Genomic DNA, 15,946 nt, shown 5'->3' on the forward strand with positions numbered 1-15,946 from the left:
TTGCAAAGACCAAACCATAGCCAAACAACATAAACTGCTCACTCTTGCCCACTCCATTTCCCTATCACTTGTTTATACCATTAATTTACAATTCTGTGAAATCTGTCATAGTCTACACAGCCCTTGCCTTTTTCCCTTTCCACTCTTGGTACCTTTTGGTGCAAGGAGCTCATAACAATGGATTGTTAAATCTTCTAATCCCTTCAGATGCATGTGAGCAGCTCCTGGCTTTAGTCATGTTGCCATAAATAAGCCTAGCAGGGGCTACTTCATAAAATGGTTTCTCCTCTGTACTTTAGGTAACTCTCAATTTCCATGTGTCTATAAGTTGAAAACGTTAAAGAACCACAAATAAGCTTTTAAAAATGTTGAATCCCAGTTCCTACTCTTGATCTCATTTATTTTCAGGAACCACTTCTCATTTAAGGCATACTCAGCTACTTAAAGGATTCAGGGAGATTTAAAGTCAGTAGGAGTGCCCTCACCGTTGACTGTTTATAGAGTATTTTTTCTGTTTTGATAGTTTTCGGGAGGCAACACAGCTTCCTCGGGGGATGTAGGATTTTTTTTCACTATGTAGGGCATTCTCCCAACATGCATGAACTCCGCAAATCTTTTAAGTCCAGGGTATCCTTCCCCGGTACCCTAAACCTGCTAGTTTATTACATACAGGATTAACCAGGACCCTGGCAGAATCGGTCAAGGTCACTGGGGCAGGTGCCACTACCCCAGAACCTGACAGCACGCTTCCAGGCCCATTTCCATCTTCGCTCTCCCACCCCCACTCTCACTCCCACCCCCCACTCCGGGGGTTCGCTCGGGCTGACGGCGACTTGGTCCGGAGACGCCTCCTCCGCCCTAGCGGTGGCCCAGCTTGGCACCGCGCCTCTGGAAGCTTCCTGAGTGGCAGGCGGTGTGGGCGGCCCGGGGGAAACCGGGGCGGAGCCGGCGGCGGCCGGGGGGCCGGGCTACGCCTCCGCAGGCTGATCGACCGCGCCGGCTGGCGGAAGCCGCGCTTAGCCGGGCTGGAGCTGCTCGGGTGGAAGGTCCGAGGCCGCGCCGCGCCCGCTTTTGCCGTCTAGCCGGCCTCCAGCCCCAAGACCCGCTCGCCCGCGGTCCCCGCGCCATGCAGCGCCTAGCCATGGACTTGCGGATGCTCTCCCGGGAGCTCTCGCACTACTTGGAGCATCAAGTCCGGGTGGGTTTCTTCGGTTCAGGCGTGGGCTTCTCCCTGATCCTGGGCTTCAGCGTCGCTTACGCCTGCTACTACCTGAGCAGCATTGCCAAGGTGAGCCGGGGGATGGCGCGGGCGCCTTGGCACAGGGCCGCGGGCAGCTTTGCCGGGAGTGACAACAGCAGGCGAAGCCGGAGGTGCCGCTGGCAAGCCAAGGGCGAGTGGCCGGGGCCATCCGGGGGGCCCCTTTCCCCGGCATCTGATGGATGCCCTCCGAGAGCGCGGGACCCTGCTGACCTCGGCGCGGGTGGCGCTGCCCGGTCACCTTTAGCTAACCCGGCGGAGCTGCCCCTGAGATGCTCTCTTAACATTTTTCAGGGTGACTCCCGGGCGTCAACTCTCGCCTTTACCTAGAGACGTTTAATAAACCGCTCTTAGGTTCGTTGTGTTTGAAGAACTTGCATCAGGCTTCCAAGAAGGATATTAATCAGACGGGTCTCGCGCGCTGGGGTACTAGTCTGCGCTTGTTACTGGTTTACGGTTGGCAGAAACTTTGCTCTGTTCTGGGCCCTTCACTGATACTGGCTCTCTCCACAGAAGCCCCAGTTAGTGACGGGGGGTGAGAGTTTCAGCCGCTTCCTTCAGGACCACTGTCCCGTGGTGACAGAAACCTACTACCCGACCGTCTGGTGCTGGGAGAGTCGAGGACAGACGCTGCTGAGACCTTTCATCACTTCCAAGCCCCTGGTGCAGTACAGGAAGTATGTAAATTTCCATTTTTCAGTCATTTCTTCAAAGTCACAGTGTTTTGCATACTTTCAGTGTTTGGTTCGTAGAACCTCTGGCTTAGGAAGTATATAGAAGAGCAAGGAGGGATGAAGGTGGAAGGTACGTGTGCCACACACGCGCAACCGCAGGAAGATACTCACGTGTCACCTTTCATCACTGTGTTGGGGAGGTGCTCTGGTGTAAACGGTTTATTTCTAAGATGACAGAGGTGCTTGGGACTTACTCTTTTCCCAATTTGCCCTGCATCTGGCTCTGAGAACCTAGATTCTTTAATGATGTACATTGAACTGGTGGTGGGGGTGAGATGGATGCTAGTTAATTTGGACTTTCTGTGATGGACCCCAGTAAAATGCTTATCATATTGATAAGCAAATGGGTTTCAATGATAATGTCCTTAAGGTGTTAAAAGATGTGGTCCAGAATATATCAGTAACCAGGAGATTTAAACGGTGCTTATTATTAATTTTCCTGAGTCATCTATTCCTTTCTGGAATTTCTTTTGTTGTCTGGAACTTGCACTATTTATTTGGGAAAATTCTTCAAGGTTGTAGATACGGTGTGAGAAGTACTTTGACACCTTTAAGAAGCCAATTTTGTAATATGCACTATGAGGAGACTCCATTATAGAGTGAAGACAGCAAGAGCAGTGACCAGATCGCCAGTTTACTTACTCATCATTTCCCTGTTGAATTATTTGGATGACCTCAATCAAATAGGGGTTCAATGCTGGGTATTTCAGAGTAATGAGGAAATGGTTAAAATAAGTATGTGACGTAGTTTGAAGTTCATTTTTGTATACTACCTTTTACTGATCTTGCTGAAAATACTTATTGTACTAATTTTGTGACATCCATGCAATGGAAGAAAGTGACGTGTGTGTTGGTGCAGAAAAAAGTTATTTTAAGATGACTAAATAACGTCAGGTATATATACAGAATTAAGAAGTAACACTAAATCATGACTTGCGGGACTTCCCTGGTTGTCCAGTGTTTAAGACTCTGCCCTTCCAATGCAGGGGTTGTGGGTTTGATTGATCCCTGGTCAGGGAACTAAGATCCCACATGCCATGTGGTGTGGCCAAAAAAAAAAAAAAAAACCAACGATGACTTGAAACACTAAAGGAGTATATCTTTTGTATTATTTCTTTCAGTGAACTTATTAAAACTGCAGATGGAGGACAGATCTCCCTGGACTGGTTTGATAATGATAACAGTAAGCATTATATGGACGCCAGCACCCGACCTACTGTCTTATTGTTGCCTGGCCTCACTGGAACAAGCAAGGAATCCTATATCCTTCATATGATCCACCTCAGTGAAGAACTAGGATACAGGTACCCATGAATGATTTCTTTTATTTTTCACTTAATTCATTTTAAATGAGGCTTCACTGCATCTACATGTTTGTTTCTGAAATACTTCTTATTTCTTTCATGGATTAAGTAATCCCCTAAATTTCCCTGCTTCCTTCTTTCCCTCTTTTTTTTGTTATATAACAAATTATCTCCAAACATAGTAGTTAAAAACAGCAGCATTTCTGCTCACAATTCTGTGCGTCAACAGTTTGGGCTGAGCTCAGTTGGGTGGTTCTTTTTGCCTTGGATGGAATAATTCATGCATTTGTGGTCAGCAGCCAGGGCAACTCTTGGCTTGGGAGTCATCTGCAGCAATGGCTCGTGTCAGCTCCACGTGATCTTTCACCCTCTATCAGGCTCACCAGTGTTCACTGGGTGGCAGAGGGTCCCAAGAGTCCAAAAGTCAGACCTCCCTGGTGGTCCAGTGATTAAGAATCTGCATGCCAATGCAGGGAACATAGGTTAAAAGAAGATCCCACATGCTGTAGGGCAACTAAGCCTGTGCACTACAGCTACTGAGCCCTTGCTCAAGAGCCTGTGCTCTGCAATAAAGAGAAGCCACAGCAATGAAAAGCCTGCAAACCACAGTGAAGAGTAGTCCCCGCTCACCACAACTAGAGAAAGCCCATGCACAGTAATGAAGACCCAGCACAGCCAAAATAAATAAATAAATAAAATCTAAAAAATTTTTTTAAAGAATCTAAAGTGACAGCTGCAAGTCTTCTTCAGGCCCATTCCCTGATGGTGGCTCAGACAGTGAAGAATCTGCCTGCAGTGCAGGAGACCCAGGTTCAATCCCTGAATCAGAAAGATCCCCTGCAGAAGGGAATGGTAACCCACTGCAGTATTCTTGTCTGGAGAATTCTATGGACAGAGGAGCCTGGCGGGCTATAGTCCATGGGGTCACAAAGAGTCAGACATGACTGAGCAACCAACACTACAGTTTAAGCATGCTCACAATATTGTTTCTGCCAGATTGTAGTCAAAACAAGTCATGTGGTCAGCCTTAAGTCAGCAGGTAAGAATTTAGACTCCACCTCCTATTAAGTATGTTTGCAGTCTATTGGAGACAGTCAGGTGGTTTCAGTGCCACTGACATTAAAAAAAAAAAAAAAGGGTCCTGTACTTTGGTACAAGTCTAGACTGAGTCCTTAGGCTGCAAAACAGATCTAAGTCACTGATGATCCCTTGCACGGGATGAAGCAGATAACAGAGCCTGGGGAAAGGTGTGTAATGTGGGGGAAGTGCGTGGGCTTTAAAGACAGGTCTGGGTTCAAATGTTGGAACTGCCACTTGCAGAGCTGAAACGAATTAGGTTGTAGCAGGTGGTTTCATGCCTTGAACAAAGCAGATCTGTAGATATGTTTATCTTCCTTTGTGAACTTTCTATTCCCTGATAAGAGTAGAACAGTTTTTTTTAATAGTTTAAAGAGCAAGTACAAGCAAACCTGCTTCTTGAGAAACATCTAGTTTCCTCACAGGAATGCTTGTACATTATGATAATGTTTCTTATACAATAGAGTTGCATGAGCACCCCCAGTATCAGGATGATGCATGTGCCTTCAAGCCTCAGTTACTATCTTACGGAAAGTTCAAGTTTATAGGGAGGGTTGTGCATTCTGTCAGGTCAACAGGGAATCATTGGCGTTTCACTGGTGAGATATGATTTAGAGACAACCTAACTCCTCTCATGTGGACAACTGAAACCTAAAAATTTACTGTTACTCTTAAGTAGATGTCTTTTCCTGTACCCCAAACAAAGAGGCAGAACTTTTCTGTTAAAGTCCAGTAATTCAAAATTAATAATGAAAGGAAAGTAAGCTGAGGGTCACTTAAGGTAATGGTGAGCAGAGGAGGGCAAAGGTAAATGAAACTGAATGGGGAATGCTTGGCCTACCTTCACTGGCAGAGTGCACCATGTACTTGCTGAATTAACTTGCCTCTGGGAGGAGAAGAGAATTTGCAAGTCAGACAACTCCAGTCATTCTTCCAAATTGTATTAATTAGAAAAGTCCTTCAGCTCCCAGAGAGCAAATAAAGCAAGACGACCAGGAGGCCAAGAGTGTATTTAGAGAGAAGCCCTCACAGAAACCAGAGTACTGGAGAAAAAATTATTCCCTGTAATAAGTTATACCCATATAATTGATAAAGTAGCTGGAAATCTTATTCATTTCTCTAAGATTTCTTTAAAAAGAAATTCTATTCAATAACACAGCCTAAGAGGTATTATTTTGTATACAAGGATAATATCCTGTTTTCTTAAATCTTTTTCCTATTCTCTGAATTAAGTTCCAACACTTCCCCAGTGGCTCAGCGGTAAAGAATCTGCCTGCCAATGCAGGAGACATAGGACACTCGGTTCGATCCCTGGGTTGGGAAGAGCCCCAGGAGGAGAAAAGGGCAACCTACTCCAGTATTGTTGCTGGGAAAATCCCATGGACAGAGGAGCCTAGTGGGCTATAGTCCATGGGGTCTCAAAGAGTCAGACATGATTAAAACAAACACTATACTGTATACTAGTTCAAGTAAGGTCAGAGAGAAAAATGGTAACTCTAAGAGCATCTTAATCATCTTCTATTGAGACCATTCATCTATTTTATGCCACCCCCCAACTAATATTTAAAAAGAGTGACCTGTCTAGAATTGTGTAATAATAAGTTCATTGGCATCTAGGTCAGTTATTAAGTATTTTGGCATAATCAAGTACAGTATCCGAACCTCTGTTCCCAAAGAGCATAAACACTGTCTAGTGGAACTGACAGAGAATATTCAGTAATAAAGAAGAAATTCATTAGAGAGGACCAGGATTGGCTTCAAGTGACAGAAAACTCAGACTAACAGTGACTTAAACAAGGTACAGGTTTACTTCTCTCTCATGTGAAAATCTAAGAAGGTGGACTGAGTTTCTGTAGCATCAGAAGAGCAAGTTTTGGGACTTTCTTGGTGGTCCAGTGGCTAAGACTCTTCGCTCCCAAGCAGGGGGCCCAGGTTCAATCCCTGGCCAGGGAACTAGATCCCACATGCTGCAACCAAGAATAAATAAATAAATACTTTATTTTAATAATAATAATAATAATTAATAATAAATAAATAAATAATAATAAATAAATAAATACAGTCGAATAAATAAATACTTTAAATAAATAAATAAATACTTTTTGGGAAAAAGTAAGTTTCTTTTCTCATGTCACTTCATAACTTATGGCTGCTTCAGCTCCAGCTGTCACATCTGCATTCCAACCCCCAAGAAGAAGGAAAAACGGAGACTAGAGAAGGCACCATATTTTTTTAAGGATGCTTTGCAACAAATGTGCTTGTTAGTTTTGCTTTCCTCACATGGGTCTGCTCTTTCTTAGCTGGAAAGGATGTTTGAGAGTAAAATTTTTATTTGGAGCAGCTATGTACCCAGAGGAAACTGGGGGACTCTGTTACTGAGGAAGAAGGGGAGGGTGGACATTGAGAGATCCCGGACAGTCTCCAGCACTGACTGATCAGAGCGTTGCAAGGGCCAGGATTCTGTACTGCCAGGAAGCAAGCGAGACACTTTATAGAGGGAAGAAATAGGTCAGCATGGTTGGATGCAACTGAAAGGGCCAGGAGAATGAGGGTGGATAAAGGACAATCTGAGAATATGTAGCAGGGCAGGAGGAAGGAAGCCCCGCTGCTGGGCAAAAAAGGCCTCAGGAAACAAGAGCAAGAGTGAGTCACACATTTGTTTGTTTATTTGGCCGAACGGCTTACAGTAGCCTAGTTCCCTGACCAGGGATTGAACCTGGGTCCCCTGCAATGGGAAGTGTGGAGTCCTAACCCCTGTACTGCCAGGGAATTCCTGGATCACACAGTTAAATTTTGACAGAGAAAAGAGAGAAACAGCAGAAGAGGACAAAAGGATCAATTGAGGAATTAGTCAAGATTGCAGGCTTATGTTTCAAAAAATTTCCTTCTTGACACACTTAAAAAATACTCACAGGGGCTTCCCTGGTATCTTAGTTGTAAAGAATCCTCCTGCCAATGCAGGAGACCCGGGTTCAATCCCTGAGCCAGGAAGATCCCACATGCTGTGGAACAACTAAGCCCTTGCACCGCAGCTACTGAAGCCAGTGTGCCCTAGAGCCTGTGAGAACAAGAGAAACCACAGCAATGAGGAGCCCTCATGGTGCAAATAGAGAGTAGCCCCAGCTCACTGCTTCCATGGTGGTAAAGAATCTGACTAAAATTCAGGCGACCTGAATTCAAAAGCCTGGATCTAGAAGATCCCCTGGAGAAGATAATGGCTACCCACTCCAACATTCTTGCCTGGAGAATTCCATGGACAGAGGAGACTGGCGGGCCATAGTCCAGGGGGTTGCAAAGAGTCGGACACAAGTGAACACCTAACACACCAGCTCACTGCAACTTGAGAAAAGCCCGCCCGCCGCCCGCAGCAACGAAGACCCAGCACAGCCAAAAAGAAAGAAATTAAAACAAAAAAAAATTTTTTAAAGAACATTAAAAAAATACAGAAAGCACTGATTTCTTCTGTGGTTTGATAGGACTGATATCTCCTGTCCTTCACAGCAGAGCCCACTATTGGGAGCAAGGATGCCAGTGTCCATCATTTATCTTTCTGAGATATTTAAAGTGGGCGATGATTTATTTTTTAAATTTTAAGATGTTTAATAGGTGTATGAAGTTGACAAAGAAGTAAAGGTCAAGTGGATCAAAATGCTTCAGCAAATGTCTTTTCAACATGAAAGTAATGCAGAAATACAGACAATTCCAGTGTCAACCTTTGACCATCAATAACTCTTTTACCTATGGGAAAGAAGAAAATTAGAGATATTTATGTTTCCTAGTTTAAAACTTACCATTATTGTAACTCTTAGGGCTACAAATGTTTCAGGAAGAATAAATACACATCACATGCAGAGAACTCAAAATTTCTTGATAACACCACATAGTTGCTAATACAGATACATCAACCTAATATCTGTTGTCTCCTTTTATCACTTTTTGTATTTTCTCTGTCTTTTTAATTTTCTCTATTTGCTACTGTAGATTGTTTTAGCCTAAGAGCTACTCCTTTATTCTCCTTTCCGTTAAAGTGGGAGATGATTTTCAAGAGGTTAAAATTTGACTAATTGTAAATGCTCCTTCACTTTCCAGTTTGGAGTTTGGGCTTGCACATTTTTTTATGTAGAGGAAGTAGTACCAGCGGAGGCTAGATGGTTAGCTTTTCCTGAAGCATTAAGAGCACAGTGGAGGGCTGTTGGAAGACTCTTCCTGAGGGAGGAAGGAGGAGGAGAATGAACTATTGAAAATCAGGCACAAAAACGAAAGGATGAGCTTTGACTACTAGTCAAAGCTATGGTTTTTCCAGTACTCAGGTACGAATGTGAGAATTGGACCATAAAGAAGGCTGAATGCCAAAGAATTGGTGCTTTTGAACTGTGGTGCTGGCGAAGACTCTTGAGAGTCCCTTGGACTGCAAGGAAATCAAACCAGTCAATCCTAAAGGGAATCAACCCTGATTATTCATTGGAAGGACTGACGCTGAAGCTGAAGCTCCAGTACTTTGGCCACCTGCTGCAGAGAGCCAACTCATTGGAAAATACCCTGATACTGGAAAGGATTTCAGGCAAGAGAATGACAGAGCATGAGATGATTAGATGGCATCACCAACTCAATGAACATGAGTTTGCACAAACTCATGGTTTTGAGCTTTTGAGTTTTGAGCAAATTCAAGGAGATGGTGAAGGACAGGGAAGCCTGGCATGCTGCAGTCCATGGGGTTGTAAGAGTTGGACACAGCTTAGTGACTGAACAACAATCTAAAAGCAGTATCTTAGATAAGACATCATTTTAAATTAACATCAGAATGTTTTTTATCTGAAAGTATGTTTATGATTTTTTGTTAAAATAATTTCATTTTTGAAGTTTTGAAAATGAGTCAGTTGATTATTCATGAGACTGGCTAGATGAGATAATGCTAAATGTTAGAAAGCACTGAATGAGGTACGTAGCTTATTTAATGGCATTTCTGGGAAAGGATATGGTGGATGCCAACAAGTGATCCTGTTCTTTAGGGAACTTGCTGTTAGATGTTCCACTATAAAATGATACCTTAATTAACAAACTTTCAGGGACAAAGCTCTTTTTATCAGAGCTGACATGCACTCAAAGGGTACTCTGTGTTCAGAGCACCCATCTTTTTGGAAAAAGAGACTTCAATGTTACTAGTTTAGATAGCATGGGGCAACATAGTGAGTTATTTAAGTGGATCACCAAGTCAAATCTGCCTGCATTCAGAATCCAGCCTTGTCACATACTACCCATGTTTCCATGGACGAATTATTTAGTTAATCTGTGCCTCAATTTTCTCATCTGTAAAGACACCTATACTTCATAGGGGTATAAGGATTGCATGTAATGTGTATGAAGAACCTTGGCCCATGATGAACATTTGTTAAAGTATTAAGCTAGGAAAGTTAAAGAAGTGAAGCAGGCCATGGTCTGGCTTAGAAAAGACCCTCAGAAAAGACCCTCGGACTTACCTGGCGATCAAGTGGTTAATTAAGACTCTGAGCTTCCAATGCAAAGGGCATTGAGCGTGGGTTCCATCGCTGGTCAGGGAATTAAGATGCCACATGCCTCACATTCTTTTAGTCTGGCCAAGGAGCATCATTCTTTTAGTCTGTTCAGATGGAAATGAGGTACTTACTTCCTTGGCCCTATTACCAGCTGAGAAACCATCCTAGGAGGGCCCAGAGACAGCAGTGTGCCTGGCCAGGCAGTGGGCAGAACAGGGAGAAGGAAGGTGAGACCTGGCTAAGGTGGAGCAGCCATTGGAATCTACGTCCTAGAACACATACATGTCTCTGACTTGGTTTGGGGAGATAAAGTTGCCAGCAGTGGGCTGTGACGTAGAGTAATTCCTGTTAGTTCATTATTATTATTTATTTTATTTTTTATTAAAATATTATTATTATTAATGTAGAACTCTTTTGTTCTTAAATAGGATTTTCTGTAAGTTAGTTCAACTGGGTCTTAAGTTAACAGAAATACCAAAGAGACCCAGCTAGAATTCAAATTAGTAAGATAAAATATGAGAATGTCAGAAAACAACTGAGTAAATGTTAGGGAAAATGGGAGCACTAATGGGGAAAAAAGATTCCAATAAGACATTTTCAGAGATTGTTGAAAAAGAACTCTTGACACTAATGGTATAATAAGGTTTTCAGCTTCCTCACATCAAAGATAACTGACGTTTTCCCCTTGTGGCCCTGGTTTTGAAATATTTAGCCTAATAAATTGCATTTAGTTAAATGTTATCTTGTTGGTCTCTTTTTGTTTTAAATTCACGAGGACACTTAGAGCTTGTGATCAGCACAAAATAATTAGAATTGCTATTTTTGTTTACCATAATTAAATTTAGCTTTGTTGAGTGCCTGCCACATAATAGGTGCCATATACAAGTTATTTTATTTAATATGAACTCAATTCCAAGATATATATTACTAACCCCATTTTACCAACCAAAAACAGAACTATAGTGTTAGTAATTTCACCAAAATTAAACAGTGTGACAGGGTTAAGTTTCCACTGTGCAGCCTTGCTGCAGAAAAATACACGACTTCTGTTCAGTTCAGTTCAGTCACTCAGTCGTGTCTGACTCTTTGCGACCCCATGGACTGCAGCTCGCCAGGTTTCCCCGTTCCATCACCAACTGACTTCTGTTAGGCTGTTTGAAATCTTGGTCATTTTTGAAAACTCTCCTTTACTACATTTTCACATCCTTGGATATCTCAGGCTCCCAACTTGGGAACAATTAGCTCCTCAAGTCTCATGATTTTTGCTTATAGACCTGTAATATCACAGGACTCAATTTTATCAGGAAACTGTAGACACAACAGGCAAATAAGTCATGTTTCCTACTCAGAGAATAGATTTTATAGGGAAAGAGTTGAAACAAGAGAATGAGAGAATGAGGCTCATGATTTATGAATTAACTTTCGCTGTTCTCCATTACCGTGTGATAATCAGGAGCTGGGCATTAATGTGGTCAGTAATATATTCTCGTTAATTATGTGTTTGATTTCTGATGCTTCATATTCTAGAAGAAAGTATATGAATTATATTTATCTGTCTTGATGTCCTTCTGATCTTAGTGAGGTTGGAAATATTCAGGTATTATCATTTTTTAATAAGAATGTATTACACTGTTGGATGTAGTGTTATACAATTGTAAATCAGGTTATGATAGTTAATTAGGTTATACAAATGTGAATTAGGCTAAGATAGTTGTTAATGTTATTCATATACTTTATATCTTTACTAATTTTTTTGTCTTGCTGATGTGAGGATGTTAGAATCAACTATGATTGTGGATTTTCTATTTCTCCATTTAATTCTATCAATTTTTAGGTCATGTATTTGGAACCTCTGTTATGAGTCACATGTACATTTATGATTGTTAATCTTCCTGTGAATGAACTCTTACATCATTATGAAATGTCTTTCTTTGTCTCTGGTTGTGACATCTATCTGATATTACTGTATCCACTCTGTCCTACTTAGGCTTTTATTTATGTGATATATCTTTTTTTATACTTTAACTTTCAAAGTATCTATGTTTATTTTCAGTGCCTTGCTTGTAGATAGCATATAGTTGGGTCTTGAAGGTTTTTATCCAGTCTGACAACATCTGCCTTTTAATTAAAGCTTTTAAGTCCAATCACATTAAATGTCTTTATAGATATGCTAGATATCAAGTTTACTGTATTACTGTTTAATATTTTACTGTTGTATGATTTTTGATTCCCTCCTTCCCCTGTCGCTTTTCTCTCTCTTTTTGAGTCTATGAATTGTGTCTTTTAAAATCAAAATTGTCAAAATTTTGGCCATTATTTCTTTAAATATATTTTCTGTCCTATTCTCTCCTCTCCTTCTGGATCCAAAATTACAGGCATGTTTGATCTTTTGATAATGTCCCCCAAATCAATGAAATTTTATTCATTTTTTTCCAATCTTTTTTTTTCCTCTCTCATCTTGAGATTGGAACTGCAATTTGCAAATCCAGTGAATATTTTTTATTTCAGTATTGTATTTTTTTAACCTAGGCTTTCCATTTTTGATAGGTTTTATTGTTCTGGAAAATTCATTACAAGCTAGTTTTCATCTATGTCCTTGAGGACAGTTATAAAAGCGGCTTGAAATCCACGCCTATTCATTCTAACACCTTGGACTGTCTCAGCTTCAGTTACATTGATTATCTTATCTCTTGAGTTGGGCCACATTTTTCTGTTTCTTCACAGTATGGTAATTGTGGATTTTGTTCTGAACAATTTGAATGATCCATTGTAGAGACTCTGGATTCTGTTATGTATTTCTAAAGAGTTTCTATACATTTTCTAATGACTAATTTTTGTTTTTCAGGCAGATAATTTGAGTAAATTCAAACTTCAAACTCTGTCCCATCTGCAGCAGACAGCAGCTGAGGTCTCTGTTCAGGTTTTCATCCTTAACTGGACTGCTTGGGGCCCATGGCGCAGAAAACTCAGTCAGAGCTTTGCACCCAGTGTCTTTATCCAGAATTTAGGCCTCTGCCTCTGTATCTCTCTCTTTTCTGAGGTTTCTCCCCTCATTTTCTCTTATAGTTGCAGCAAATTCTGTTTTCTGATTTTTCAAGCCCATGAGACTGAACATTTTTATTTGACCTTTATCTATTACTGGATAATACCAGCTGGTGCCTCCCCTCAGGCAAAAAGCTGTGAAAGGAGACTTACCCAATGCCATTTTTTTTCTTCCAAGTGTCAAGTCCCATTTAGTTTCTGCCTGCTTTGGGTGTTCTCCATTGCCTTTATAATTCATCAAGCATTTAGTTATTACTCTATGGAAGGGCTGGCCTTGCAGGATCTACCATGACATTTCTGGAAGCAGAACTTCCTTGTCATTTTTCCTTAGCCTGGCAATCTGCACCCTAAGCCTATTTTGATCCTAACTTATTATTTTTTTTAATTTTCTTTAGTTTCTATCGTTAGCCTAGTATCATTAGCCTAACATGGTCTATTTTCTCATCCCTTAGAAACTTTTATACATTCCTACATGGTGGCTCAGATGGTTAAGAATCTGCATGTGATGCAGGAGACTTGGTCTTCCTGATCTCTAGGTCGGGAAGATCCCCTAGAGAAGGGAATGGCAACCCACTCCAGTATTCTTGCCTAGAGAATACCATGGATAGAGGAGCCTGGAGGGCTACAGTCCTTGGGGTCACAAAGAGTTGGACACGACTGAGCAGCTAATATTTTCACTTTTTCTTCTTGAGGCCAGGAACCTTATATTTTTATTTTGTTTTTCTCCTACAAGCACGAACTGAATCTTTAACCCAGTAACTAGTCTGTTCAATAAATTTTCGAATGAATGAGTCATTCCAATATTAATACTCATGTAAAATGCCTAGAATAATCTGTTGTTATTATCTGAAATCAAAATACTGATCCCTGAATATTCTTCTCACTCCAGACTTTGCTGATTATTCTGTTCATTCATAGACTCAAAGACTCGTGGAATCTTAGAACTGAAAACTAAAGTTGTATGATAAAAATTCCTTTGTTCTGGTGGATCACTGGGCTTGAGCAGATTCAAGGCTATCTGACTCATTTCTTCGTAACAGTGGTTCTCAACCAAGTGGTTCTCAATAGCCCTTCTACAAAGAAGTACTTGATCCAAAATGCCCATAGTGCCCAATGTTGAGAAATCCTGCCTTGAGGGTAGCTCTCTGCCTCTTACTTAACCTTCATTAAGAGCTTTCCTAGTTAATGTGGTCTGTTGTCATAGAAAATTCTCAATTCCAGATTTTATTTATTTAGTGTCTCCTCTTTATTTGTATTTTACCTGTTTTAAGAAGAAAATTTAAATAGTTAAAATGCACAGGAAAAATAAGTTTTACAGAACAATTTCCCTCATATACATACCCTTTAAAATTACTTGGGAGGGAACTTCTCTTGTGATACAGTGGCTAAGACTCCATACTCCCAATGCAGGGGGCTTGGGTTTGAACCCTGGTCAGGGAACTTGATCCCAGATGCCACATCTAAGAGTTTGAATGGATCCTGCATGTTGCAACTAAGACCTGGTAAAGTCAAATAAATAAAACTTAAAAAATAAATAGATAAATAGTTTGGGAGAAATTGTGAAAATAATTTGGATAGAGCAGTTATAAAGTTAAGAGGGGCCTATCAAATGTCTTAGGAAGAGTAGTTGTATTTCAACCAGTTCTTTTCATTTTGCTAAAGTGTCCCCTGATGATGGTGAAGGCAGAAAAGGGGTTAAACGAGAGCAGCTAACTGATTGTCACCAGTTGGATGGGAGAAGGGAGCCATGTGGAAGCCTTCAGGCTTCCTGCCTCCAAAGCTGCCCTGTCTATCCTCCTGTATCTCTCTGCCTCATTCCCAAGGCTAGAGGTAGATACTGTGGTGAACGCATATCTTAATCTATAGAAGTACATACAGATGATTGAACAGGGTCAAGAACAAAGGCCTGTGGAGGGGTCAGTACATTTTCTCCTCTAGCGAGAGGTATTGGAGCTGTGAGCCACTGTTCAGAGTTGGCTAAAAGAAAGTGCAGACATCTCTGTGTGCAGTTTGGAAGAAAATCCCAAGTGCATAGGCTGCTCTTTCCTGAGTGTGCAGATCATCGCTTTCTTTCCCCTCACTAGCTCTGTCCCCTTCTCTCGGGACAGTCACATGATGATATCTTACCTTGGAAGCCATTTTTAATCCTGAAGTCGTGTTTGCATGCTGAAAGTGGTTCTTTTCTGAATGACGGAAAGCTTCAAGGTCATAATTAAATTTAGCTCCAATTCCTGTGTTACTTAGGTGCTTATGCAATAAATACAAGTGGCTGTCTTGCCATTCTTTCTTAGCAAAGATTAACTGACCATGCAGCACTTTAACTTTCCTGCATGTTTTTGTAGTATATTTTAAATCTTTCTCTAACTAGTCAATAAAATTTAATATTTCTAGCCTTTTCTCAAATCAGAGTTCTGAGATTTTAAAACATCTGTCTTCTTTAAGTTCAGTTCAGTTCAGTTGCTCAGTCGTGTCTGACTCTTTGTGACCCCATGGACTACAGCACGCCAGGCTTCCCATCCATCACCAACTCCCGGAGTTGACTCAAACTCATGTCCATTGAGTCAGTGATGCCATCCAACCTTCTCATCCTCTGGTGTGCCCTTCTCCTCCCACATTCAATCTTTCCCAACATCAGAGTCTTTTCAAATGTCAGTTCTTTGCATCATATGGCCAAAGAACTGGAGTTTCAGCTTCAGCATCAGCCCTTCCAATTAATATTTAGGACTAATTTCCTTTAGAATGGACTGGCTGGATCTCCTTGCAGTCCAAGTGAATCTCAAGAGTCTTCTCCAACACCACAGTTCAAAAGCACCAATTCTTCAGCAGTCAGCTTTCTTTATAGTCCAACTCTCACATCCATACATGACTATTGGAAAAACCATAACTTTGACTAGACGGACCTTTGTTGACAAAGTAATATCTCTGCTTTTCAATATGCTGTCTAGATTGGTCATAACTTTTCTTCGAAGGAGCAAGCATCTCTTAATTTCATGGCTACATGAAATTAATTAATTTTGG

At 41.3% G+C, this 15,946-nt stretch overlaps 1 protein-coding gene and 1 long non-coding RNA gene across 3 annotated transcripts in view; one reads left to right on the forward strand and one right to left on the reverse strand.

Moving 5' to 3' along the window:
- The first annotated feature begins 1,039 nt into the window (after positions 1–1,039).
- The window catches only part of ABHD3 (abhydrolase domain containing 3, phospholipase), a 49,666-nt gene continuing 34,759 nt past the window's right edge, over positions 1,040–15,946 (forward strand). The window contains exons 1-3 of the mRNA NM_001076187.1: positions 1,040–1,288; positions 1,772–1,935; positions 3,114–3,296. Of these exons, the coding sequence (NP_001069655.1) occupies positions 1,127–1,288; positions 1,772–1,935; positions 3,114–3,296 (509 nt within the window). The 5' untranslated portion in view covers positions 1,040–1,126. The remainder of the gene's footprint in view (positions 1,289–1,771; positions 1,936–3,113; positions 3,297–15,946) is intronic.
- LOC112444155 (uncharacterized) lies at positions 6,163–15,879 on the reverse strand. 2 transcript variants are annotated; one of them, XR_009492720.1, is made up of 2 exons: positions 14,270–15,879; positions 6,163–6,340 (listed from the first exon to the last, which is right to left on the reverse strand). It is a non-coding gene; the product is annotated as an uncharacterized lncRNA (long non-coding RNA). The 2 variants fall into 2 exon arrangements; XR_003032374.2 differs by lacking the exon at positions 14,270–15,879 and adding an exon at positions 9,851–13,100.

The sequence above is a fragment of the Bos taurus genome, chromosome 24 (assembly GCF_002263795.3).
Source record: "Bos taurus isolate L1 Dominette 01449 registration number 42190680 breed Hereford chromosome 24, ARS-UCD2.0, whole genome shotgun sequence".
NCBI classification, from domain to species: domain Eukaryota; kingdom Metazoa; phylum Chordata; class Mammalia; order Artiodactyla; family Bovidae; genus Bos; species Bos taurus.